General features: G+C 49.1%; 3 protein-coding genes across 6 annotated transcripts; all 3 read right to left on the reverse strand.

Annotated features, from left to right (window-relative positions):
• Positions 1-84: 84 nt before the first annotated feature.
• Positions 85-1,997, reverse strand: BCAS2 (BCAS2 pre-mRNA processing factor). The gene is made up of 7 exons (XM_015885184.2): positions 1,861-1,997; positions 1,693-1,785; positions 1,417-1,487; positions 1,194-1,355; positions 863-913; positions 615-695; positions 85-299 (listed from the first exon to the last, which is right to left on the reverse strand). The coding sequence occupies exons 1-7, from the start codon at positions 1,951-1,953 to the stop codon at positions 173-175; spliced, it is 678 nt and encodes a 225-aa protein (XP_015740670.1). The 5' UTR covers positions 1,954-1,997; the 3' UTR covers positions 85-172.
• A 55-nt stretch (positions 1,998-2,052) lies between these two features.
• Positions 2,053-15,183, reverse strand: DENND2C (DENN domain containing 2C). 2 transcript variants are annotated; one of them, XM_015885179.1, is made up of 19 exons: positions 15,141-15,183; positions 11,044-11,969; positions 10,770-10,918; positions 10,399-10,511; positions 9,860-10,027; positions 7,698-7,794; positions 7,487-7,531; positions 6,793-6,980; positions 6,521-6,630; positions 6,131-6,200; positions 5,698-5,775; positions 4,991-5,131; positions 4,474-4,622; positions 3,920-4,097; positions 3,546-3,587; positions 3,194-3,299; positions 2,867-3,106; positions 2,544-2,630; positions 2,053-2,202 (listed from the first exon to the last, which is right to left on the reverse strand). In XM_015885179.1, the coding sequence occupies exons 2-19, from the start codon at positions 11,817-11,819 to the stop codon at positions 2,171-2,173; spliced, it is 2,769 nt and encodes a 922-aa protein (XP_015740665.1). In that variant the 5' UTR covers positions 11,820-11,969; positions 15,141-15,183; the 3' UTR covers positions 2,053-2,170. The 2 variants fall into 2 exon arrangements, with proteins under 2 accessions (XP_015740665.1, XP_032305219.1); XM_032449328.1 differs by lacking the exon at positions 15,141-15,183 and adding an exon at positions 13,708-14,751.
• Positions 15,184-15,244: 61 nt separating this feature from the next.
• On the reverse strand, positions 15,245-23,072 carry AMPD1 (adenosine monophosphate deaminase 1). Of its 3 annotated transcripts, none has more exons than XM_015885182.2 (16): positions 22,950-23,072; positions 21,839-21,847; positions 19,955-20,129; positions 19,615-19,780; positions 18,718-18,880; positions 18,301-18,520; positions 18,041-18,170; positions 17,632-17,826; positions 17,353-17,484; positions 17,102-17,265; positions 16,857-16,983; positions 16,536-16,699; positions 16,096-16,216; positions 15,826-15,999; positions 15,594-15,704; positions 15,245-15,503 (listed from the first exon to the last, which is right to left on the reverse strand). In XM_015885182.2, exons 1-16 carry the CDS (start codon positions 22,969-22,971, stop codon positions 15,348-15,350), a joined length of 2,229 nt encoding a protein of 742 aa, XP_015740668.1. In that variant the 5' UTR covers positions 22,972-23,072; the 3' UTR covers positions 15,245-15,347. The 3 variants fall into 3 exon arrangements, with proteins under 3 accessions (XP_015740668.1, XP_015740667.1, XP_015740669.1); XM_015885181.2 differs by having other exon boundaries at positions 21,839-21,850; XM_015885183.2 differs by lacking the exon at positions 21,839-21,847.
• Positions 23,073-23,967: the final 895 nt, after the last annotated feature.

The following is a 23,967-nucleotide window of genomic DNA, read 5'->3' on the forward strand; positions in this document are numbered from 1 at the left end:
CGGGTGGAGGCCGCAGCCACAAGTCGCAGCGCTGCTGATAAGCTGCTGATAAGCCCGGCGCTGAACAGCCCTTATCAGCCAGGAGGGGAGATAAGCAGCCTTTATTGGGCAAAGCAGTTTATTACAGCGCCGTAGGAAACGTACAAACACGGAGTTCAGGAGGGAGCAGCGTTCAGAAGTCCTGCTGGATGTTCTCCTTGTTGGCCTCCCCGTGCTGCTGTTTGATCTGGGATATCTCGTTCTCCAGCTGTACAATGGTCCGTTCAATCTCGTAGTTCTTACTGACAAGGGACACCCAGCTGCAAGGGAATGATTCATAGAGCATTAAGGTGTTTGCCATAACAAAGCACAACACCAACATCAGCCCCAACACAGCTCAGCTGACAGCAGGAGCAACCTGAACAAGGTTACAAGATGCTTCCAACTATTAAACCTCAATGTATAATGCAGGAAATGAAACGTTGTAAGGAAAAAAGGGCTAAAAACCATCAACACGGAGCTGAACCATGCACCCTCTAAAGCACCCTGTGCAAACCAATAGCAGCCGTGTGATGGTTTGCTATGACAGCACTGTTCCCCGTAAGGGGGTGTTAGAATAAATCCCAGCTACTCACGTGGATTCCATCTCTCGTAGCTTCGCTCCTGCTGTCAGCTGCATGTTCTTTCGTTGCCAGTTCAGATCCTGAATGCTTTTCCTGAGGGGAAAAAAACAACATGAAGAGACCTGTGTTGGTCTTGTCCTCCTTCATCTCATTTACTCATGAATGCAGTTTGAAATTGGCTGCCCTGGAAGCTCCTACCCCAAAGTAGGAGTTTCTATATCCCTTCCAACCTCTGTATAGAGCTATGAAAAACCACTCACCGCAACCTCTGAAGCTCCTTCTGGGCTTGTTCTATCATATGAACCAGGTGTCTGAGAGCAGAATGGAAGCAAAGCAAGAGAAAAAACACACAGTTACTAAATAAGATCAATTTAACCAGCCTCACATATAACCCTCCTAGAAGAGCCCAGCATGCAGCCATCCACTAAAGGCAAGCAGCTGTCTGAAACAGCCCCAGAGCTTCTCAAAGCCACACTTCCATGTGTTTCTTAGCCATTTCAACAGTGGCTTCAGGTGAGGAGGATCAGGACAGCATTATCTGCAGCCACCACACCACCATTTCCCATGCTGTCTCTCCATCCCCAGCCTTACTCATTGTACACCTTCCAGGCGTTGCAGCCGTGCTGGGACATCAGCTCCAGGTTCTCAATGCGCACTGCCTGGTGCTCCAGCTGCGCCATGGAGTTGTTAACACACTCCTGCCACGCCGTGATGTCGTTCTTCTGCCCGGAGGATGGAGCCGGTAGTTCATACCTGGAACGGAGCACGGTTCGGATCCCACCCAGAGCCAGACCAGGAGCCCCCCCTCACTCACCTCTTCATGCTGAGCAGCTCCAGGGGCTGCCGGGCCGCCAGGCGCTCAAACTCGTTCCGCATGATCTCGGTCTGCAGGGAGAGGGCAATAAGGGGCCGTGAGTGTCAATGAGGGGTTGTGAGGGGCCGTGAGGGGCCGTGAGGGGCACTGAGGGGCAATGAGGGGCACTGAGGGGCAATGAGGGGCACTGAGGGGCACTGAGGGGCACTGAGGGTCAATGAGGGTCAATGAGGGGCAATGAGGGGCACTGAGGGGCGGCTGGCCGTGTTGGCTCACCTCGAAGGCGCTGCAGTCGTGTGCCGGCAGGTAGCTCAGGTAGTTCTTCGTGGGCCGGTAGCGCCGCGTCTCCTCCTCCACCAGAGCCGCAGCCTAGCCGGGATCGCACCGCCTCAGCTCAGCTCAGCCCAGCCCAACCCGGCTCGGCCCGACCCGGCCCGCACTCACCGCCTCCCGCACGCCCGGCGCCTCGTATCCCTGATCGAAGTACGGCAGCGCATCCACCACCACGTCCCCCGCCACCAGCCCGGGCCCCGCCATGATGGTTACCACTACCGCGCATGCGCACACCCCAGGCCTAGACTCACGGCGCGGCCCCGCCCTCATCCCGCCCCGCCCACAGAGGAGAGGACACGCTGATTGGTTGCGGCACTGCGGCGTGTTATGGCGGCACGGAGCCGCCTCAGCTGCACAGGGAGCAATGAGTCCGGCCCCGGGATGGGGTTGGTTGTCCAACCGCCTCATTGAGGCTCCACGTTCATTTCTTCTGGAGAAATCTCATCTTACTTCCTACAGAAAAGAAAAACAACAAGAAAAAAAGCACGTTAAGCCTTCGAGACGCATCATTTGGACGCTGAATGACAGTTTCACACATAAAACCACAGAACAGCCTGGGTTAAAAAGGTTAAAAAGGTTAAAAAGGGCCACAATGCATCTAGTTCTAACTCCCTGCTATATGCAGGGTCACCTACCAGCAGCCCAGGCTGCCCAGAGCCACATCCAGCCTGGCCTTGAATGCCTGCAGGGATGGGGCTCCCACAGCCTCCTTGGAGAGGCAAAGGAAAGCAGCATGTGTGCACAAAGCGAAATACTGCAGGGAAATAAGCTAAATAAATGAGGTGTCTCTTTACCGAGAGTGCGAAGGATTCTGTTCATCCCTGTGGGCTCAGACTCGGGGATGCTCTCCAAATACTCCAAGGCACGGACCTCAAAAAGGCCTAAAGAGATAGAAGAGATGGATGAGATCCTCAGGCGTTAACATTGTGTGTGTAAGGCCACAGGACCGAAGCCAGGCAGGAGACAAAGGCATCTTCTGCTTAATAAGATTACTGAATAATTAGAAGGGCATGGAGCTATTAACATACGCCAATAGGAAATACTGCTGGGGCAAAAAGGCTTTGTAAGAGTTAAAGATATGAGAGATGTGGAATTTTGTAAAACAAGAAAGCCTCACCTTTGACAGCACTCTTACGTAGCTCTCGATCCTGTATGAACCCTGCAAACATCTGCGTCTCCATGAAGAAGTGCAGGAAATGGCGCACGTTGCGCGACGTGTGGGATTTACGGAATGGCTCCCGCTGGAACACCCGCTCTCCTTTCTCTGTGACATTCATGTGCAGGGAATAGTGACCCACGATCTCCACAAAGAAGTGCACGAAAGCTTCAGAGACCAGGGAGTTAAGAGGGACATCACCTGTGAGGAGAAACATCCCTCTAATATGAGTCATCATTGAGAGGGTCATCTAAAAGAAGAGCGCCAGATGCTTTTCCATAGGTGTACCTTGTAGGCAGCTCTGCTCATGTGACAAGATTTCATTTCTCTCCTCCAAAATTTGGACAAGTGCAGCCTGGAGTTTATGAGGCAGAATTTCTTCTTCATCTGATACCTGAACAGAAAAGTGACCATGAAAGCTTTTTGCATCAAACATATTCAACAGAAACTGATGAGAAACCACAGCCTTGCAACTAATCTGTTCCCTTATCTAGTGATGAAAAAGGAATGCAAGATATTTCTTCAGCCTACAGATATAAACGAGGTTTAACTGATTTCTTGCCTACGTTGGTAGATGCCTATTCTTGGCATATAACACCACCAAGAGTAACTCATGCTGTAATCTCACTCTTTCACTCACCTCTTGCAAAAACTTGTCAGCACAAAGATCAACAATCAGAACCTGGGGAAATACAGACAAAAATATTAGCTCTATGTTGCCATGCAGAAGGAAAAGGACTATAACTTTATATATAACATTTCGTTTGTCCCCAGGGGTAGGGGATGTCACACAACACAAATCACAAGTTTTGTGTAACTTCAGCCTGTCTATAAGAACAGACAATATTATTTATCTTTGAAGGCAAAGAAATGTGCTGGCATGTATCTTGCAAGTTAAAAACTGCCTCAGAAAGGTTTAAGGCTTTACATTAAGACAGAATCCACAGAGATTCTTCCAAGGAACTCAACCTAAAACTGCAATTATCCCTCTTCAGTGTTTTGCCCAGTTCTCACCTCTTCTACAGGCAGGTCTTGGAGCTGTGGTAATGAGCAGGAGAGAATGCCAATTAAGAATGGAGTCGGAGAGCACACGATATCAATCATAGAAGTTGGTAGCACTGGAATGTACGTGTGTTGCCAAGTGAAGGGATAAAGTATTGCAACTGCAGCATGGCCGCATTTAGACAGGGTGCTAAAAAGTAAGAGAAGCACAGAGTGGATTGTCAGTGTCTCTTTCAGTGTTCTGCTTCAGACATAGGTTAGAAATGCTCAGAGGAAATGTAATTCACGTATGTTGCTTATGCATCAGAAGAAGCCCCATGCAATCATTTATGAAGTCAGCATCAGCCCAGACCAAAGAGGTAAAGGAAACATTCCTCTGCCTCCTCTTGGGTAAGCAGCACACTCCAAATGTTAAGCATGCACAAGTTTTGTGGAGAGTCTGCCAAAAGCTTTTAAATCTGATTATTTACAGAAAGTTAGACAAGCTTGCACATGAAACAGGCCCAAGTACAGAAGAAAAACCAACATCCCTCAGAAAGAACTGGTCGCTCAGACTCATTTTTTACCTTAAATTGTCAGCAACAAAGATCACTCTCCTTTCCAGCAGGAGAGAGGCAAAGACCCGTATCATGTGAGAGACACTAAGGCACCTGAACAGGCACTCGAAATCAACATGTTCAAGTCGAGAATCCGACGGACGGCAGAGTTTCATAACCTGGGAACAGCAGAGACGTAGAGTGCTGGATGGAACAGCCAGAGCACAGAATTAGGCTGGATGAGGGAGGACCTGACTGGAAAGCAGAAGTGTTGGATCCTCACAGGTTGAACCCACATCACCTGGATGGCCAGTTCAGAGCATCTCAAAGGACTCTCAACCAGCTCTTCCTTTAAAAAAAGCAGTGAATCACTTCTATTGTGCGGTTCAAAGGGAAGCTGGTTTCTCTGACAACCTCTAGTCAGTCTGGAAATTACCATCAGATCAATGACTTACAGACTGCATCACTCTACAGCACAGCTTGCAAAGCTCCACTGTGCCCCACAGACACCAGTCAACACAGGAAAACCAGCCCTGAATTCAGTTACCTCATTTCCTGCTCCTGGCAGGAAACTCTTCACAGTAATAGTGCGTCCCGGAGCAGGGAAAGGTGCCTCCATTACGCTACGCATAAAGGGGTGGACGAGGGCTGGGGACATCTCTCGCCTCTTCTCCACTTCATCTAAAATCTGCAAGGAAATAAATCAGACTTTGGTTCACCCCGTACTGGTAAGCTGGAAGAAATACAAGCCTACGTTATGTCCCATTCCATAGCTACGTGTGAGGGGTCCAACACAGACTCACAGCTCTCCTTCCTCCTTGCCCTGGGATTCCTGTGTGAGCTTCTCTCAAATGCCTGTACTCTTCTGCAATAGCTGCTCTGTACCTGCAGGAGTACCTCCTTATCTCTTCTCTGTACTGTGCTAGGAGAAACAAGCTGAGATCTTTCCCCCTTCCCAACCAAATAAATGATTTTTCATTTCCAAGTCATGGAAGGAGAGGATGTTGGTACACTATCAATATAAACAAGTATTAGAAGCCACTTCCTGACAATAATCTGCTGAATTTTCTGTATACCAGCTGACAAGTCCCAGCCCTAATATAATTATTTGCCCCGTCAAAGTGCAGAAGTGGCAAGGAAGCACTACACTGATGGACTACAACTGCTAAGAAGATTCTAGACCGGAGAAAAACATCCAGTTACTTCCTGCTGGCTGTCAGATCACAGATAAAGTGATAGGGTTTCCCATCTCACCTTGGAGAAGAGGTTGAAGCAGCCCAGGCGGCTGACGATGCAGTACACCTCAGGAAGGCGCTTCCCTTTCCCTTCTGGCTGAAAAGCAACAGGACCAGTTACGCTGAGAGCATGGATGTAATAACAAAACTAACATGCACAGTGTGACTGATTCACAGTATTCCTTCTGCTGTAATTCCCTCTATACTTCCGCCTTGTGGGATTGCTGAGGAATAACCAGCTCCAGGAGCTTTCACACCCAGAACTCACTTTACTGTATTGCTGGGCATCGTCATGCTCCTTCTCTTATGCAATTAAATGACTGGTAACCTCAGCAGCAGCAGCCCAGGAGCTACCTAACCCACATGGCAATTTACTGCTGATTCATATTCCGCATTTGATTGTGCATTTAACAGTGCGTTCTTTACACTCCGCCCAATACACAGATGCTTACCAGGAGCTTCTTGCAATATCCAAACCAGCGGCTGCCATCCTCACCCGTCAACACAAAAGAAAATGTTTCACTGGGAAACCAAAGAAGAGTCAAGAGTTAAATTCACCACACAGTTCAGACTGACAAAATAAAATGAGCTCCACACAATCTATAAGGTATCCTTTTGATCCTGCCCCTCTGTTATGAGTAGCCAAACAAAAAACTTATAATAAAGATGATCAGACAGATGCAGTACCTCTGAGCCCACCTCCATATCTCACCTTCCCCCTTCACAGGGCTTAGGGATTCAGCCTTTCCCATTTTTCCTTGCTTTGGCTGCAGTTCCCAGGAACTTGTATATACCTAAGACTTCAGACCCACCTCAGACATCTGTACACAGCAAGTCTTTACCTTTTAAGGTCTGACGCAGGAAACCAGTCTTTGGGATCTGGAAAGCAGAATTTGGGAATGACCTTTAGCCTCTCTTCAGTATCCTTTGACTGTTTGAAGCGATGTTCAGGCTGGAGAGGTAACATACATTTAAAGTAACTGAAGTGTGGTACACAGCTGCAGAATTTAAAAGAACAGGGGACAGTATCTTCTTGGTTATTCCAAGAGCTGAACCACCAGATAATTAATCAATGAGTATGGGAGAAAGCATTCTCACATTCTCAAGGTCTTACCTTGCTGGGAAACTGCTGTATGATTTGTGGCGTGTATTTTATCTCAGATGCCTTCTTCTGTAGTGACACAACCACAAACAGCTCAAACAGCTGCTGCTCCTGGAGCTCTATTAAATCCCTTTCCAATGTCTGGTAGTGTGGGTTCCTTTTGGAGGCTGACTGCATCAGTAGCAGGCCCCTGTGTCGACCTGAAGAAAGGAACAAATCCAAAACCAGCCTGTGACTGTTACTGCCAGACACCTATCAGTCACAGAACAGGAACTGTCATCACCTTCATTAAGGGGAAAAAGGGTCAATGCATTTGACTAATAAGAACTGCTGCATGCTATGGGCCTTGGACTCCTAGCTCTGTTTGTCAGTTCAGAGCTTCTCCAGACAGAGGAGTACTTGCCTTGCAGCAATTCTGCAAATCTATTTTGCTTGATAACTAGCATTCTCCTGCCATGTCTTCCATATGCCTTCCATTGCTATTCACTAGCAGATTATTGGCTTTAAACCTGAAGGGCTCAGAAGTGGATGAAACAGAACTTGATTTGCCACTGCAGCAGCTCTTAACCTTGGCCACACTAACTTATGGATGTGCCCTTTCTCTGTCTTAGCAGAAGCCACAACCTGTCAGCATGGCCATCCTGCTAGAATCATGGCCAAATGCGTTGTGCTGTGGGGATAGAACCAGCCCCAATGATTCACTCACTTTTTGGCTGGTTTTCCGTATCGCTTTCATTTCCACTGGTTTCACCTGAAACACACATAGTTTTCACTTGTTAGCCATGCAGAAGGAAGATGGGCAACACCCTAACCTGGGAAAGAGAGAGAACTTTAGACCTATCAGATCACTCGGGTCTGCTCATCTGTCCTGCTCAACAATTCTGTATCAAAGAGAATAGTGCTGGAGAGCTCTGTACCTTTTGTTGGAGGCACTTCTCTCCCAGCAGGACTGAGCAATTTCACCCTCTTCTTCCCACGCTTAGAAACAAAGATCTCCTGTATTTTTAGCACCATCTGAAATCCAAAGCAGAACCAGAGATTAGTAAAGGGGTCCAGAAAAGGGTCCAGGTGCCAAGAGGACCACAGCCCAACAGCTGTCAGCCAGCACCACAACACTTGGGAAAAGTTGCTGAACCCCTGCCAGGGACCCTGGCTCAGAGACTGCTTGCTAGAACACTTTTAGCACAGTTCATTGCATAACGAACGAGCATTGTTTCTGCTGCAAGAGAGAGCTTACCATTAGCACAGCCTGAAGTTGACACTAAACCACATGTGCATTGTGTAAGTTATATTTTGCTTACAAAATAGACAGCAGAAGTGGCAAACTGGATGGCATCAGATCTCAATCTTCTATTGCAAAGACCCTCGCAAGAGTATCTCATAAACCCTCTAGCATGAAGGACTCTGAACTCCATATGCTCTCAAGTATCCAACTTCTTTCATAGCCCCTCTGGACTCCTATCCTCATCTGCCAGGTATACAAGGCTGCAGGCAGCTCCTTGATTCTGCATGTCAAAGTCTGCTATCACTTCACTGTGAAGGATTTACTTTAAATGCAAACAGCAGATCAAGTTCATTCTTGTCTCCAGTTAAGAATTCATTAAATGCTCCTACTGGATGCAGCAGGGCGTACCCAGCCATTTGTCACCACAAAAACTGTATAAAAGGGAAGATACTCAGAAAGAGAACCTGTTTTTCAGCTCGAGCCTTTATCCTCAGTTCAGCAAACTATAATTAGCTCTTCTCCTTTTCCAATGCCCTCATACATGTTGTCTCCTGGTGTTCTGCTTTAGACTAACATGTCTTCCTAAAATGAAGCTGAAAGGAAGAAAACAGACCTCAGGAGGTGGTGCTTCCCCTGCAAAATCTGCCTTCTTTTCCCTCTACCATCCAGCATTATTGAGAACTTTTCAATTTCTGTTCTCGTTTTTGCACAGTTGAGTCACCAGTGGAAGATACTGGGTGTGTTTAAGGCTTCTTTATGTGTTTCTTGAGCAATAACGTTTTTTCTTCTTAGACTAAAATCCTTTTCTCAATCTCTTGAGTAATCTTGGCTCAATTCCCCAGGAGCAATGTGCTTCCTGCAGGAAAATTGTTACCAGATTTTTGGAGTAGGTTTGCTTTAGGGAATGTTGTACTTTCCTCCTCCAAAAGCAAGATATTCCCCATCACAGCATTCTTACAGTCTTTCCAGTAACAACAACTTTCCAAGCCTGTAGTTCGTTTAAAAAAGAACACAAAAGCATATTCAAATGTTCCTTGTTATTCCAAAACACTTTAACATGTGAAAAGCATTTTGCAGCTGTCCAATTACACCTCAAAGTCCTCTGCAAGTTGCTCAAAGTGCTGAAGAAATAATGATCTGCAGAAGTTAAGTGATTTTATCACAGCGAAAGTAAGTTGTTGTCACTACTGCAACTGGAACTGGAGTCCTGCCACACATACAGCACACAGTGGTAGCTGCAGCTGTCCTATAGCACATGCCTCACAGTGTTAACTAATACCAGCATCTAGAAAGTTTCTGAGCATGTCAAATGAGAATTGGAATGAATCCTCTAGTGCAAAAATTAATTACATGTCTCATGCTGTCAGCCACCTAACAGCTCAGTCCCTGCAGTGACAACACAGGGCTCAGCCTAAGAAATCCCCAGGAGAAATGTATGCACAAACAGAACAGTGCGGGGCTGACCCTTTAGCTTACAAAGAACTCTTTGCCTTCCTGTATTGCATTCAGCACAAAACATCATCATACTTCATGTAACAAGGCTTCGCTGACAAAGCACCAGGAACAGCTGGTATCCACAGATAGAACTGCCATCCATTTGATCTATTACCCCATTTGCAGATTATTCATCAACAAAACTACCACTGGCCCACCCAGAACTGGCTCTCTGTTCTTCAGTCTTCCAATACCTGCTCTATTCCTTAGAGGAAAATGGCTCAAGAGAATCATTTGTCCGCACACAGAGCAGTGCTAAGCAACATTTACTTGCCAGACATATGAAGCACTTAGAGGTGCTGGAAAAAGAAGCAAGGATTTGAAATACCAAGCAAGAAATGTTTCATGCTTAAATCTCACCCAGGGCAAGTTCTTTCTCCTGCTAGAAGCCTCCACTGCTCGGAACAGCTTCCAGTCGGTCAGTGTGACAGGCAAGGTCGTCTCCTTCACGATTTTCCCTTGCAAACTTGTCGGGGAAGGCTTTAGCTCAAAAGTCTTGCGACTGAGGAAGGAAGGTTTTGGAGGAAGCTAGAAAATAGAATCAGAATGGATGCCTTAAGCATGGGATAAAGCTTTGGTCCAAGTTCAGAGTCAAAAAAGTCAGATTACAACTGATAAATTTCCTCCAATTTCCTGCTCACCAAAGTCTTCTCTCCCACCCCCATCTGGTACATTCAAGTATCTTATCTAAGCACACTTGATTTTATTTTTTTGTTCCTTAATAGCTTTATGAACTGTCACAGCCATGGCTGTTTATTACCACTTACATACATAACAAGCAATAAAAATAAAAGGAAAACTAATGATATAGCACTGACAAACCAGTGTAGAAGAGGAACAAAAAACAGGGCCTTTGTAAAGATGACTCTTCATAAACACATAATGGTTTAAACTCCTACCTTTGGAGCTCTATTAGTGCTCTGGGAAGGTGGTAATTTCCAAACAGATGGGACCTTCCAAAGTGGTAAAGGCAGCACTCTGATATCTTCATAGGGGTTCTCTTTTGCAGGACCTGGAACAAGCATTGAATGGGGGATTTACAGAAGAGTCACAGAGAAGATTTACAGTTCAAGTTCTGAATGCTTGCAAGGAAAATGAGCAAGGAAAGTTTGTGCAGTTGTCTAACAAGGTTGAACAGAGTCAAGGAACCCAGATGGGGAAGATCACAGAAGTCACAGAGCTGGACATTCTCATCTTCATTCCTCCCTCCCCAGCAGTTTAGCTACTCCTAAACAACTTGAGTGAATCCCCAAGATGCACAAGCACATACAGATAATGTCCTCGTAGATGTTGTCTTCTGACTGTGTGTAGATGAGCCTGGGTCCTGCGGTGCCATTTGTTTCTTCTCGAAGTTTATGGGACCTGGTGGCAGACATCCAGTTGCGGAAGCCCTGGATGTCCTCAAACTCAAAGGATTTCCTAGAGGAAAACCAGTATAACATCATCTAAAGACAATGTCATGTACAAAGACTATTATGTTGTAGTCTCCAGTTCACACAGACTTTGGTCCCCATTGGGGCCATCATGTACATGGATCAACATACCTCTGGATTCTTCCTCGGATCCTCCTGCCTGAGAACGAACCCAGGTCTCCTCCATGTTTCTCTTCCAGGGGAGCTCCCTTGGTAGCACTGGCATCGCTGCAGCTGCTGGCACAGTTTTCTGCATGATAGCGGAAAGTCCTACGGGGTTTGGGTGGCGGGACAGCAGCCAACTTCTCCTCTTGCTCCACAGCCTCCAAGTAAGAGTTTTTCACATTCCTCTCCACCCCACAGAACAGTTCCACTCCTTTGGCTTTCCACTCTCTTTCTGTGAAGCCACAGCTCCCCAACTTCTTCTGAAGGTCCACAGGAACTGGCAGGGCTGTGCTAGGATCTACTTTCCTCCATAGCCCTTGCAAAGTGTACAAGTTGCCTGGGGGCAGTGCCTCCCCTGGGTCCGGGATGCCTGCTTGCCGTTTTCCATTCTCCTTGGCTTGGGAAGCATGGCTGCACACACAGGACTTGAGGTCACCACAGTCAGCAGTATGCAAGCAGCTCCCTGCATTTTCCCTAAAGTCCAAACCCAAGTTCTTTGGATCTTTAGTCCCAGCCTTTCTGCCCTTCTCTAGACCTTCAGGCTTCACTTTGGACAGAACATCACAGCCTGGATCATATTTTACACCAAAATCATTCAGCTGCTGTTTCTCCTTGCTGGAGCAGCCTTGTGTTCTCCCTTCCCACTGGGAGATCTTTTGTTTGATGTTGCGGCAGTGGCTCCGAGAGAGGGTCTGCACAGCAGAGCGGGAGAAGCTACTGTCACCTGTCTCTGTTGGGTGCATGGCAAGTGCCACCGTGCTTACAAACACCCCATCTCCAGTTCTGCTCGGTTTCACCTGTGTCTTGCATGCATCAAGCTGGCACGAGACTCCAAAGCATCCAGGGGCATCCAAGAGCTGCTGGGTCCTGCAAGAACTGCCTCCTAGTGCAACCTGAGGACATAAAAAAGTGAACTATCAGCTGCACTTTGGCAACTGATGAAGAACAGCAGCCCACAGTCAACTGCTGCAGCAGCACATCTCCATGGAGCTCTATTGACCGTGCCAGCTCTATTGACAGAGAACCACATCTACTTCAACAGAGTCAGCAATAGCAGGATGGCTACTGCTTCACACAGGCAGATTCGCATGGCTGTGTTGACTGGAGAAGAGTTCAACAGCACAAGTGAGAACTTGTTTGATGTTCTGCGTGTTAATACCTGATCTACCTTTGCCAGCAGAGAAACTGGAGGGCAGTGGCTAACAGAGAGATTTAGGTTAGATGTGAGGAGGAAATTCTTAACTCAGAGTGCAGTGAGACCCTGTCACAGAAGCTGTGGGTGCCCCATACCTGGAGGAGCTCACAGCTGGATGATGCCCTGGGCAGCATGAGCTGGTGGAAGGGAACCAACCCATGGTGGGTTGGGGTTTGGGGGGCTCTGACGTCCCTTCCAACTCCACCATTCTGTGGTTCTATGATTAATGAATGGGCTAAACTTAGACTATATATATACCGATCCCATCACATGGGGGCAGGAAAAGAACAGAACAAGTCTAAGAATGACACACAACTGTTAACAAAACGGAAACCACACCTACAGTCCCATCGCTCCTGATTCCTTTGCCCGGGGTACTGCTGTGCTACCACACCCCATGGTGAGACCCCAGAGCAGGCTGCTCCTCTGCTGCTCACAGGCAGCCCCAGGCCTTTGCCCTCTCCTATAAATAGAGCATTGTTTCTAAAACATCCTGAGCCACAGCAGATCCATCCTTCCGCAATCCCTGTCTGCACAGCCCTGATTAGGAGACAGCAAAGCAACTTTCCTCTTCCCTACGCCACTGGAATATGAGAAAAATGGTGCTCTGGGCTGCTCCCAAGGACCTAAAGCACAGGCTAGACATAATGCATGGGAAAAGCCAGACCAGGAGAGATGGGAAACAGCCTCCCTTCAGCCACTTCAGAAGCCACATTACTGAGTGCAACAGCAAAGGTCTACCCAAGGTATGTCACTGATCTCTGCATTACCATGTACAGGTAGAAACACATGGCTCCTGGCTCATCTTAAATGAAAGCAACAGAACACAAGTTCAAAGCACTGCACACTCTCCTGCTAAATGCTGCTCCACCACCCCATCCTCCAAGGAGAAGAATGCAGCTCTTCACCTGCACAGGCTTGCCAGGCAGCTGGCTGCTATCAGCATACAGGCATTCAATCTAAACTCATTACATGAGCCAGCGGTACAGGCTGATATTTAATGAAGAAAGAGGAGTCTGGAATGGTCTGACCCATGCCAGATAGCCCCAGACACGGCCTGAGAGGGCAACACATTGCTTAGAGACACACGGCAGGCAGAGCTCACCTGAGCCAGGCACCACAGCATTAGTTCTTACAGCTGCATAGCATAGCCAAAAAATACTGAATTAACTCACTGATAGCAATGGCCATGAGCAAAGTATGGCAGAAATAGCATGCATTTCTCCCCATGAGAGAGACAGCATGGAACCAAGAGGGACAAAACAAGTTTATCCAAAGCAGACGAATGAGGCACGTTCACAACACATGACAGGCAGCTCTTAGTCCTCTTCCAATTCCGAAAGGCAGGGAGCATGCTAAGCAATTCCTATGCAGTCTCCAGACAGCTCAGTTTCCTTAATACACAGCTAAGCAAAGACACCAGCACACCACCTTACCTTATCCTGCTGTACAACAGGCATGAGAACAAGCAAATCAATGACCTGCCAAGCCCATGCAGTTCTGAAGCAATCTTTTGCTCCTTTTACGAGCCACGTGGTTCTAAGACAACTAAGAAATGACAGAACTCCTTGCCAATAAGCCTCCCGTGTTGGTAGCCCAATACAAGGCAGCTTCTGGTCTCGGGAAGGCTATGGAAGCTGTGCTGGAAGGATGAAGGGACGGCCAATGCAGCAGGAAGGGCTCCTAGAGCTTTCAGCTACCCTCATTGTGTTCAGCTCCAGAACAGACCTGAACCTTTTCTGAACAAAACTGTGTCATTCAGACGGCTGAGAGACACGGGCAGCACCAAACAAGATTTTATATCAAAACAAGTAATGCTTCAGGAATGCGGTGTGCTTAGTCACTTCCATCTCCATCCAAAGCAACTGATGATTAACTCATTCAAAGCTTCTGCTTCACGATGTGGAACGGAGTCCTATCCAACCTGATACCTGCCTATAGAGACAATGGCAGAACTACAAGGGAAACGTTCAGTGGGAACTGTAGGTCTTACAGCTTTTGCAGGGACAAGACTTGGACTGACTGTACCCGAAGGGATGCAGTTCCACTTCCTGAGCTCCTCAGACACACTCTGCACTTGCAATCCACAACCTGCAGCCACAGACACGCTTTTTGGGACATCCTGCTTAGGAACCTTTCAGGGTGTGTTTTTTTGCCCACCACTCCCTCCCCCAGCACACATTGTATTGTCTGTGCGCTCAGACAGCGGGCAATCCCCCCGTGCTGCCTGCAGGGACAGGACTGAGCACGATGGGGAGTAACGCTGCTGGACGGGCGGTGCTGAGCGGGCACGGCTGTATGCGGGATCCTGCGGGGCTGGCAGCGTCCTCAGCGCACCGATAGAGCGCGGATATATCGCGAACGTTCCCCGACGGAGCGGTCCGCAAAGGGAGTCACGGCGGCTCGTGGTGCAGCGCGGTGCGGCGGACATCCATCCATCCATCCATCCATCCATCCATCCATCCATCCATCCATCCATCCATCCATCCATCCATCCATCCATCCATCCATCCATCCATCCATCCNCATCCATCCATCCATCCATCCATCCATCCATCCATCCATCCATCCATCCATCCATCCATCCATCCATCCATCCATCCATCCATCCATCCATCCCCTCCTCCCGGGGCTCACATCCCCGTCCCCACCCCATCCCGCTCCGCCGTGCGGGGACGCGGACCGCTCAGGACCGTGCCGTGGTCCGGCAGCGCTGCGGTCACACAAGGCGGTGGGGCTGCTGCTCTCCCCCCGTGCCGGTTGTAGCCGTGCAGCCCTCGAACAGATCCCGACCCGCACCGCCATCCCACCGCCCCCCAACCTCCCGCACCCCCCTCCCGGTGCTCCCTCGGCCGCTGCCCGCTCTCACCCCGCCCGGTCCCGCTCCCGTTGCACGCTGAGCCCCTCCCCTCCTTTCCCCTCCCTTCCCCTCCCCTTCTTTCCCCTCCCCGCCCCGCAGTGGCTCCGATCCGCTCAGATATTCCGTTTTACTGCCCGCTCCCTCCGCTCAGCGCCCCGAGCCCGCAGCCCCGGTTGAGTCCGGGGGCATCGCCGCCCCCATAGTCCGCCCGTAGCGCTACTCGGTTTTCAGTCCCTCGGCGATGAGGTTGAGCTCGTAACACCACGTCTCGTAGCGATAGGCCATGCGGATCTGAGCCACGTTGGTCTTCCGGATGTCGTTTCCATTGGGCCCCTCCTCCGGGTAGTTCTCACCCAGGAACTTGGCTTTCTCCTGCACGTACAATCACAGGGATGTATATTCCCCAGAGCCCTGATGGAGCTGCTGTCCTGCTCTGCTCCCCAGCCCACCCTGGGCACCCACCTCATGGGACAGCCCGCACTGCAGCACGCTGTTCCTGGCGATCTCACACATGTCGCAGGTGCTGAGTTTGAAGACCTGGGCAGCGATGGCGTACTCCTCCATCAGGGCCTCCTGCAGCCAAAGCTTGTATTAAACCCATCACACCTGCATAGCCCACACGGCTGCCCCATCAAGGTGCTGCCCCCAGCACACCCTGCCGTGCTGCTCCCATGACAAACTGCCCACACGGCACCTTGGTGTAATGGAACTGCATGGGGTCATCTGTAGAAAGGGACACCATGAGGCCCTTCTGGTGGAAGTCAAGCAGCGGATTCTTTGCGTACTCCAAGAAGAGGCTGTTGTTGCTGAGGGGGGACATAGCGATGGGGATTTGGGCAAGGAAATACAGGTACTGCAGCACTGGGCTCTGAAACGGAGAGAAGATGGGCAGGGTTAGGGATAAAGCTGCTGTGACTCACAACTCAGATCAACACAGTCATCTGTGACAGGCTGCTCCACTCACCTTCTTCAGGTTGAGCCCGTGGGAGATGTTATCTGCTGTCATGAAGGCTGCAAGCAGGTGTGTGACGGCCCCGGCTTCCCCGCAGTGTGGACGGAAGAGGAACGTGTTCATACCACGCTGCCTAAACACACAGGAGGATTCCGAGCAGGTTAGATGGCATGTGATGCAAGATTCCCCTACATCCAGCTCAGCCCATAACAGTGTGTTCCCCAAGAAGCCAGCTTGACTTGGCTTGTACTCTTTCCTCCATATACAATAGATGCATCTCTACAGTCCTAAAGTTTTCACCCCATTTGATCACACTTCCTATTGCGGAACATTGGGAAATCAATCACTCTGGGACAAGAAGCTCCAAACTGCACTATTGGCAGAGCAAGAAGATCCCCTACTGGCTTCTGCCAGCCCATCAAGTGTGTCCTCCAGCAGATCCAGGGCCTCACCTGCGCAGGTTGTTAAGCACCAGGATGTTGGCATACATGTAGTATAAGTAGTAGGTGTAGGATGGATTCTTTGCAGATGTCCACTGCTCTGGCTTTGGACTTTTAGTGGAGAACATGTGTCCGCTGTGCTTGGATTCATCATCCACGCTGTCAAAGCCAGTGATCTGCTTGGCAAAATAAAATGGCAGAAAATGGCAGAATAGCCCCAATCCCACTGATGATATTTTCTGTGTCAGACAGTGCTGACGTCCTATTTCCTGTGCATAAACAGGAACATCCAGGGCTCACCAGACCCTGACAGCACCATGAACTGACACTCACGTGGCGCAGAAAGACACTCAGCTCTTTGTGGGCCTGAGGGTTGACGGTTGCCTCAAAGATGGGAACAAAGATATTTTCCAACATCTTCCCAAAGTGTGGGAGGAAATTCCGAGATCTGAACACATCACTGCGGACAGACACGGGGATTAATCACCATCAGAGGAACATGGCTCACTGTTCCCATTATTCCTCCTGGGTTAAGAATAAAGTACGGTGCCCTGCATGGTGAGAACCACAGCACATACTAAATCCTGGGTACTTGGATCATCCACTTCATATTGGGGGAGTAGACCCTGTGTCTGTTGAACCAGTTGGCCAGCTTGGACCACTCCTCAGCTGATCGCCCATAGATGGAGAGACGAGGCTCCGCATGCTGGTACTTGGCATCCTCCAGATCAGAGCCAACCTCCTACGAGCCAAGAAAACACAAAGCACACAAGTATCCTCTGCCCTGAGTGCGGTAGCCCCATGACTTTCTCCTCCCCTGTATTCATACCTTGATGATGGTAGCAAAGTATTCACCATTGATGGTGTTTTCTGTCTTCAGGTAGAGGTCACGCAGTTCGCTCGCACCCACGGGGTTGTACTTAGCATTGAATTTATCAAAGCGCTGGAACGTCTGACGGCCCTGGAGCAGAGATAACAAGGGAATCCTGTAAACACACACTGAGTCCAAGCACAGCAGCTGGGCAGGGACTGATCCACAGCATGGGAAAGTCAGGAGCTGCCATGCCCTGCCATAAATGCCAACAACAGCGTGTGCTCTACCACTTACAGCATGGACATCCAGAGAATCCACCGTCAAGTCGTACGGGTGCAGGTTGAGCTTCTGAAAGAGCTGTTTCAGGGTGAGCTTTTCGCCTTTGGAGTCATAAACCACACGGTCAGCATCCACACGGTACGACTTCTTGATGAAACGCAGGAGGTGCTTCTGGTTCATGCAGGCTGCAGCATGGATGTGTGTATCCACCTGGGAAGCCAAAGCAGCAGCTCTCCAGCTTCAAGATGAGGTGCTCGGGTAACACCATATATCCCTTAGCAGAACCCAAGTTCAGTAAGGAATATGGCTCAGCCGTGTTCCCATTAGCAGATATCCCAGACCTTGACCCCAATATCTCAGGGAGCAGCGGTTACCAAGGGAGCTCGGCTGCAGGGTTATTAGGGCTATGAGCCTCACCATTTACCTTACGGCAATTGTAGAAGTCCCGATGAGGGTTGTTCTTCAGCTCTTTCATCTCCTCCATCTCATTTAGCATTTCATGCACTTGGAACTTGTATGAGAGGAACTTGAGGCGCCGATGACTGTAGGTCTTACTGGAAAAAGAAAAGGGCACAAGAGTGTCTGGGCATAGAGAGTCGAATGCAGAAGGGTTGAGCTTTCACCGCAAGTGGAGGAGCTCACACTGCCTTGGTGCCTCCCCGTGGTGCTGCTTCTGGCACTTACACAGGCCCCTGTGCGATCAGGGCCAAAAGGAAATTCATGTCATCAACAAAGTGCTTGAGGCTGGGGTAAGGCAGGTCCTTGGGCTCATTTCTTCCAGCTGCTGCCTCATCACTATAGATGTAAACAATCCCATCCTTCATCTGGACGTGGTATCCCAAGTCCTCAGGGAGACTCCCAGTTTCAAAGGGATCCTGTCCATCCTTCACTGGCGGGGTGAACACTGCACCAAAGGGGGAATGCTATGGGGCTGTGGCTGTCAGCAAAACCCCACAAGCCTGCCATGCTCCTCCACCCCCAGCAGAGGACAGGCACAGCCCCAGCACCAACAACAAGGAGTCCCAGGCAGGCAATCTCCCCATGGAGCGCTGTGTAACTCTTGTCTGACACCTCACCACCCCAATTTGAAATGAAATATACCTGGGCCAGCATCACTTGCCCTCCAGGTTTCGCCTTCAATAGCACGCAGGTACTGTGATGGGGTCCTGGGAAACCTCTGCATTGACTTCTGCATGTATTTCTCCCGGATGCACAAGGCACGGTACAGACCTTTGCAGACAACTTCAAAATCCTCCACTGTCACCTGCAAGAGGGCTGGTGTTGGTGCAACCACTGCACTGAGTGGTAAAGGATACGAGTGTGTTTACAGCAGGGTACATCCTCTCCCTTCCATTGTTCTGCCTGAGCAGGACAAAGAAGGGATGATGGGCAAAGTCCCAGATGTGGCAATGGGAGGTTCTTTATGCTACAGTTAATGAATTTTAGCTGCCACCCCCTTACATTCCTCACCCCGTGCTGTAGCTGGAACCAAAATGGAACCTGGGCCTGGGCAGGAGACTGGATGCTATTTCTGGAGCCCAGGCTGAAACTGAGCAACATATACCAGCCCAATACGTCAAGAATTTGATTTACTGCACAGACAAGTGTTTTGGGCAGTGCAGATTGGCCAGACTGGGGCAGCATGACAGAGTATCTCGCATCAGCTGCAGCTAAGCACAGTCATGGCAGAAGGAATGTGCCTACTGCGTGCTGGTTGGATTTCAGTTTCCCCTGATTGCTCCACTGCTATATAACTCCAGGTTGAGTGCCCTGCCAGCAGTATCTCACAAACAGCACAAATACAGCAATTCTCTATGGGAGAAAGGAGGAGAAAGACGAATTTGCTCAGGAAGTGCTAATGGTGCCCCCCAACCATTTCTAGATGGCTGTGCTTCAGCAGTAGGGTCTGGACATCCACAGGTCCCCTTGCAACCTCCATCACTTTGTGTACAGTGGTACTGTCAGCACAGGGGAGTTGAATGGCCATGAAATACCTACCCCAGAGGCATAATCCCCTGTGATCTGTACCCTCTGGAAGTCAGGCACCGATTGGTACTGGGGGGAGGTAGAGATGACCTCTTCAATAGTGGACAATCCGGTTGTAGCCTTCTGAATCAAAGGGACTGCCAGAGCAATTGTCTTCAGGCTGAGCATGCGCTTCCTCCTGCCAGGAAGAAAAGTCTCAGGCAAGCAACCCCAGCTCTGTGTCTTGGCTGTGCTGAGCTGTTTTTCACATGCCTTGATTTATGAATCTTTTGCTTTTCTTCCACCCCTGGCTGGGCACGAGCTGACACAGCCCCTCCTCCCCTCCTCCCCCACCATCCTGGTTGTTGCTCACCGCTTTTCAGTTGCAGAGGAGCTCTCCTGAAGCATCATGTGTGTTCTCATCTCATTGCGTGAAATGGGGCAGATCTCTTCCACGTCAAAAGGAGAGATCTCTTCCCTGGTTGCCTCATCTTTGACCTCAGAGGCAAAGACCTGCTCTGCGAAGGAGCGCGTCGCCTCGTCCATCTCTGCAAGGAGAAAGAGCAGGCTGCAGGGTCAGGTAGGGTGGCTGGGAATTAGGTACCCAAACAGAAAGGTGCCAGCTTAGAGCTCAGCTCTCATGTCCTTACAACACCTCAACTCTGCCTGGAAGACTCTGAGTGCCCTCCTAACAGAGCTTGTTCCACACACTGTGGGCTGGAGGGGTATCCAAGCATCCCCAATAGAAAAGGTAAATACAGCTTCCAGTGCAAGTAGCACAAAATAGCTCAGAAAGAAGCAAGCTCTTAGGAAGGGCACATAGGAGACAAAGAGGGAGAATGGCAGAGCCATTACAGCTCTAGGAAGGCCAAGACCCACTTGTTCCACAGGGCATCCAGGCAGGATGAAAACAGGTGGACATGGGGATGGACAAAGCCAGCAGTCAGCACAGTTCCTGCCATCACAATGTAGCTGAATAGCTCCTAGCCAGGAAACCATCCTGTGGCCTAGATTCCTCCCAGCCCATCACAGCCAGGATGCTGCAGAAGTACCAAACAATACGGCTCTACAGAAGTCTCCATGGGCACAAGGTTGGCTGGAATTGTAGGGAACAGGAGGAGGGTCATTAAAAGCTTTTATGCTGCCAGCAAAACACCATAAAACGAGACCTCTCTGGGGTGGTCTCATCTCAAACGTGTGTTTGCATGGCAGCATATGATCTAATTGAGCAGGTTTCACTGGCAGCTCGGCATGAAGCGTGCTGAATATTGAAGCTGCAGGTCGGTCATGTGGGACCACAACACTGAGACACCTTCCAGGATGTTGTGGTCAGCAGATGAGAACCGAGGCAGGGAGGGCTGACATGCATGACAGTGTGAAGACCTAGAAGAGATTTTCATCACTGAAGCCAGACAAAATTCTGTTCTCACAGAATCTTATGGGGAAAAAAGAAGATTAAAAACCATCAGCAAACCCTTGAGTTTACAGCTCCAAGGCCCTGGCAGCAGGTTAGTTAGGAGACGCCACAAAGAGGCTTCCTTTCCTTGCTGTTATGTGATAAACCAAAGGAACCTTGTGCTGAGCTGTAAAGCACAGGAATGATTCAAGCACCAGCTCCATTTCTCAGCAGTGCAATAGCACAAGAGCAGCATTTCAGAGCCACGAGCTGCCCGTTGTTCTGCAGTTGCAGCATCTACTCACGATTCCTGGTGCCATTGATTACTGCCCAGTGTTAGGGGCCTGGGGACACCAGGAGTCACAGCAATAAAGGGTCACTGCTGGCACGTGAGGTCTTAGCTATAGGAATATATAGGAATAAATAGGAAGCAGGAAGGCAAAGGCAGGAATACCATACTGTGGGTTGCAGTGTGAATGAGGGATGTGAAGCATTGAATCTGTTCCTTGTGGATCAAATCTACTCCACAGGAGCATGAATGATTTGGAAAGAGTTCTTTTAGGTTGGATCTCTGTTTAGAGGCAAAAAAATCCCACAACAACACAAAGCATGAATAGGTGCCAGGGAAATTATTCCTCTAAACAGGAGCTTGAGGCTGCGAGAACAACATTTAACCAATAGCAGCTTTAGTGTATCCAAGGACTGAATCCAATTGCACAAAGCAGTGAGAGGCACAACTGGCACTGCTGAGAAATGCACTGTCTTGAACTGCAGAACCATTGCTGTGGTGTGACTGCTGTCTGCTCCCGGAGCTCAGACAGTAACACAGGAAAGCATGTAGGAAAGCACCGCCATACTCACGTTTATCTGCTGCTGTTGGAGATGAAACAGAAACAGAATAAAAACAGATGTGGATCAACCCTCCAAAAACATAAACCTTTTTTGCCTTCTTGTCGCGCCAGTGATTAAAAAGTGATTGTAAAGTACAAGCCTGGGTGAAGTGTTACAAAAGGAAGTTCTTGTCCCTTCTAATATTATAAAGATGTAAGGTCAGTGTTCATATATTGTGATGTTGCTCCAGTACGTGCATAAACAAAGCAAAGTACACAAACAAAATAAAGTAATAACATCAAATTCAGTGTCTCAGAGCGCTGAGGCTCCTTCACCACTGATAGTTTGTCTGTCTGTGACTCACCATCCTCAATGAAGATCAGGATGGACAGCAATTCGATTATATTAAGTTTCTCTCCCAATCTCCTGCCACCTGTTGTCACATCTCCACTTATTCACTACCAGAATCTGATAGCTGAGACATTGCAGCTCCACAGATCTTCACGTCTGGGCTTTCAGGGCAGCACCAACACCCTGAGGATGCTGCTTATGCCCTCACTATCTGACCCAGAAAATCCACACTGGAGCTCTCTGGCTTTGCAGTCACCAGCTGCTCACATCCCAAAATCCAGCCTATATTTGCAGTTCAAATACTTCCAGTCCTGGCATTTGAACTCCACGTATTGATTTGCAAACCAAGTATCCCAGAAATGCCTACTTTGACCTTCCGTTACTTTAGTGGATAAAAAACACACATAGGAAGGTCAAACTCCCATTGATGTCACAGGTCCAGGCTGTAACACCAGTGTCTCCCACCCCCTGGGCAGTGCAGCACCCAATATCTTCTAAGTGCACTCAGGTTGACTGGAGACTCCTGAAATCCCTTTGGTCCCTTCTACAATGATGTTATGTCAGGATACTGCAGGAAGGATAACAGGTTTTGTCCCGCTTTGAGCAGAGCAAGATTTAAACCATACAACCATTGTCCAAAAACACCTCCAAGCAGGTAAAAAAATGCTCTCAGACCCTCAGGCTGCATCCCTGGACTGCAAAGACAGCACAGCACCAAGGTCTCAGGGCCTGCCAGCTAACAGACCTGCCCTGTGCCTCCCCATCCTGCTGCTTTTGCCTTCAGACCTACCTGGAATTTCCACCCGTGACATCTTTGCAGTGAGTTTGCAGAGCCCAGCTGACACCCTGCTGTAAGGCAGCACAAGCAGCTGACTGACTGCTCAGCAGCCCAACACTTACTTTACCGCTTTCCCTTCCCTGTAATTAGACTCTCCCTCTCTAAAAGGAGAAGGGAGGTGAACTGCAGGACTATTTAAAGTGCAGCCATGAGCACTTGCACTGAAACAGCTGAAACCAGGGCTCAAATTCAACTTTCTTTTTTTTTTTTTTTAAATGAGGATTTCATTTCACATTTAGTCAAGTTTTATCCACTGTCTGGCCAGACTGTCCCATCCCAGGAGCCTTATGTCTGTATGAAGGGAGAACCTGGAAGTCAGCCTAAAAGAGAGACTAGAATTGATGCCTTCTGCACTGAGCCAGTGATTCGGAGGAGCTCCTTTGGGCTCATGGATGATGGGAACAGGATGGGCACACATGATGTGCTCCCACTCCTAACCAGGAACTCAAAAGGATCTGCACGGAGGAGCGGATCTTACCTGCAGGAGCTGTGCAGACACCCTCACATCTTCCCATAGGAATGGAACAGAATGGAACAGAAGGGGAAAAAACAGTAATAATGATAAAAAGGAAGTGCAAGGAGCCGTCAGGGCCTGTCTTTATAAAACTTCATATTGTATGAGGTGATTTACATCAGCTGGCAAGCCTGGGTGTCATCTGTTCTGTATGCAGCGAGCCATAACCAAGGCTTGTCTTGTTTATCCTAGCGGTGATCAGCATTTCACACAGTCCAAGCTGTGATGAGAAACTCCCCTGAACTACCCAGAGTGACCTGGATTCTGTTCTAACAGAGAAGAGAGCAGAAGAACCAGCGAGGAATAAGGCACAGCTCACAGACTGTGGTCATGGATGCACAGGAAGCTTTGTGGTACCATGAGACAGTGCAGGCAGCTGGGCTGAGCCTCTGCCCCTCATCTCCAGCTGAGATGTTTGCTCTCCCACAGGGCCCAGACCTGCCCCTATAACCTTTC

Source organism: Coturnix japonica, chromosome 26 (genome assembly GCF_001577835.2).
Source record: "Coturnix japonica isolate 7356 chromosome 26, Coturnix japonica 2.1, whole genome shotgun sequence".
NCBI classification, from domain to species: Eukaryota; Metazoa; Chordata; class Aves; order Galliformes; family Phasianidae; genus Coturnix; species Coturnix japonica.

Coding starts and splice junctions, on each gene's coding strand:
- DENND2C (XM_032449328.1), bottom strand. CDS start 13,731: ATGCCTGTTGTACAGCAGGATAAG. Junction 11,970..13,707: donor CTGTTGTACAGCAGGATAAG/GTAAGGTGGTGT, acceptor TTATGTCCTCAG/GTTGCACTAGGAGGCAGTTC. Junction 10,028..10,398: donor GCACTAATAGAGCTCCAAAG/GTAGGAGTTTAA, acceptor TCTATTTTCTAG/CTTCCTCCAAAACCTTCCTT.
- BCAS2 (XM_015885184.2), bottom strand. CDS start 1,953: ATGGCGGGGCCCGGGCTGGTGGCGGGGGACGTGGTGGTGGATGCGCTG. Junction 1,356..1,416: donor GAGCTGCTCAGCATGAAGAG/GTGAGTGAGGGG, acceptor GCTCCGTTCCAG/GTATGAACTACCGGCTCCAT. Junction 914..1,193: donor GCCTGGAAGGTGTACAATGA/GTAAGGCTGGGG, acceptor TTCTGCTCTCAG/ACACCTGGTTCATATGATAG.
- AMPD1 (XM_015885181.2), bottom strand. CDS start 22,971: ATGTCACGGGTGGAAATTCCAG. Junction 18,171..18,300: donor CTGATCGCACAGGGGCCTGT/GTAAGTGCCAGA, acceptor TTCTTTTTCCAG/TAAGACCTACAGTCATCGGC. Junction 16,700..16,856: donor TGAGTGTCTTTCTGCGCCAC/GTGAGTGTCAGT, acceptor TTTGCCAAGCAG/ATCACTGGCTTTGACAGCGT.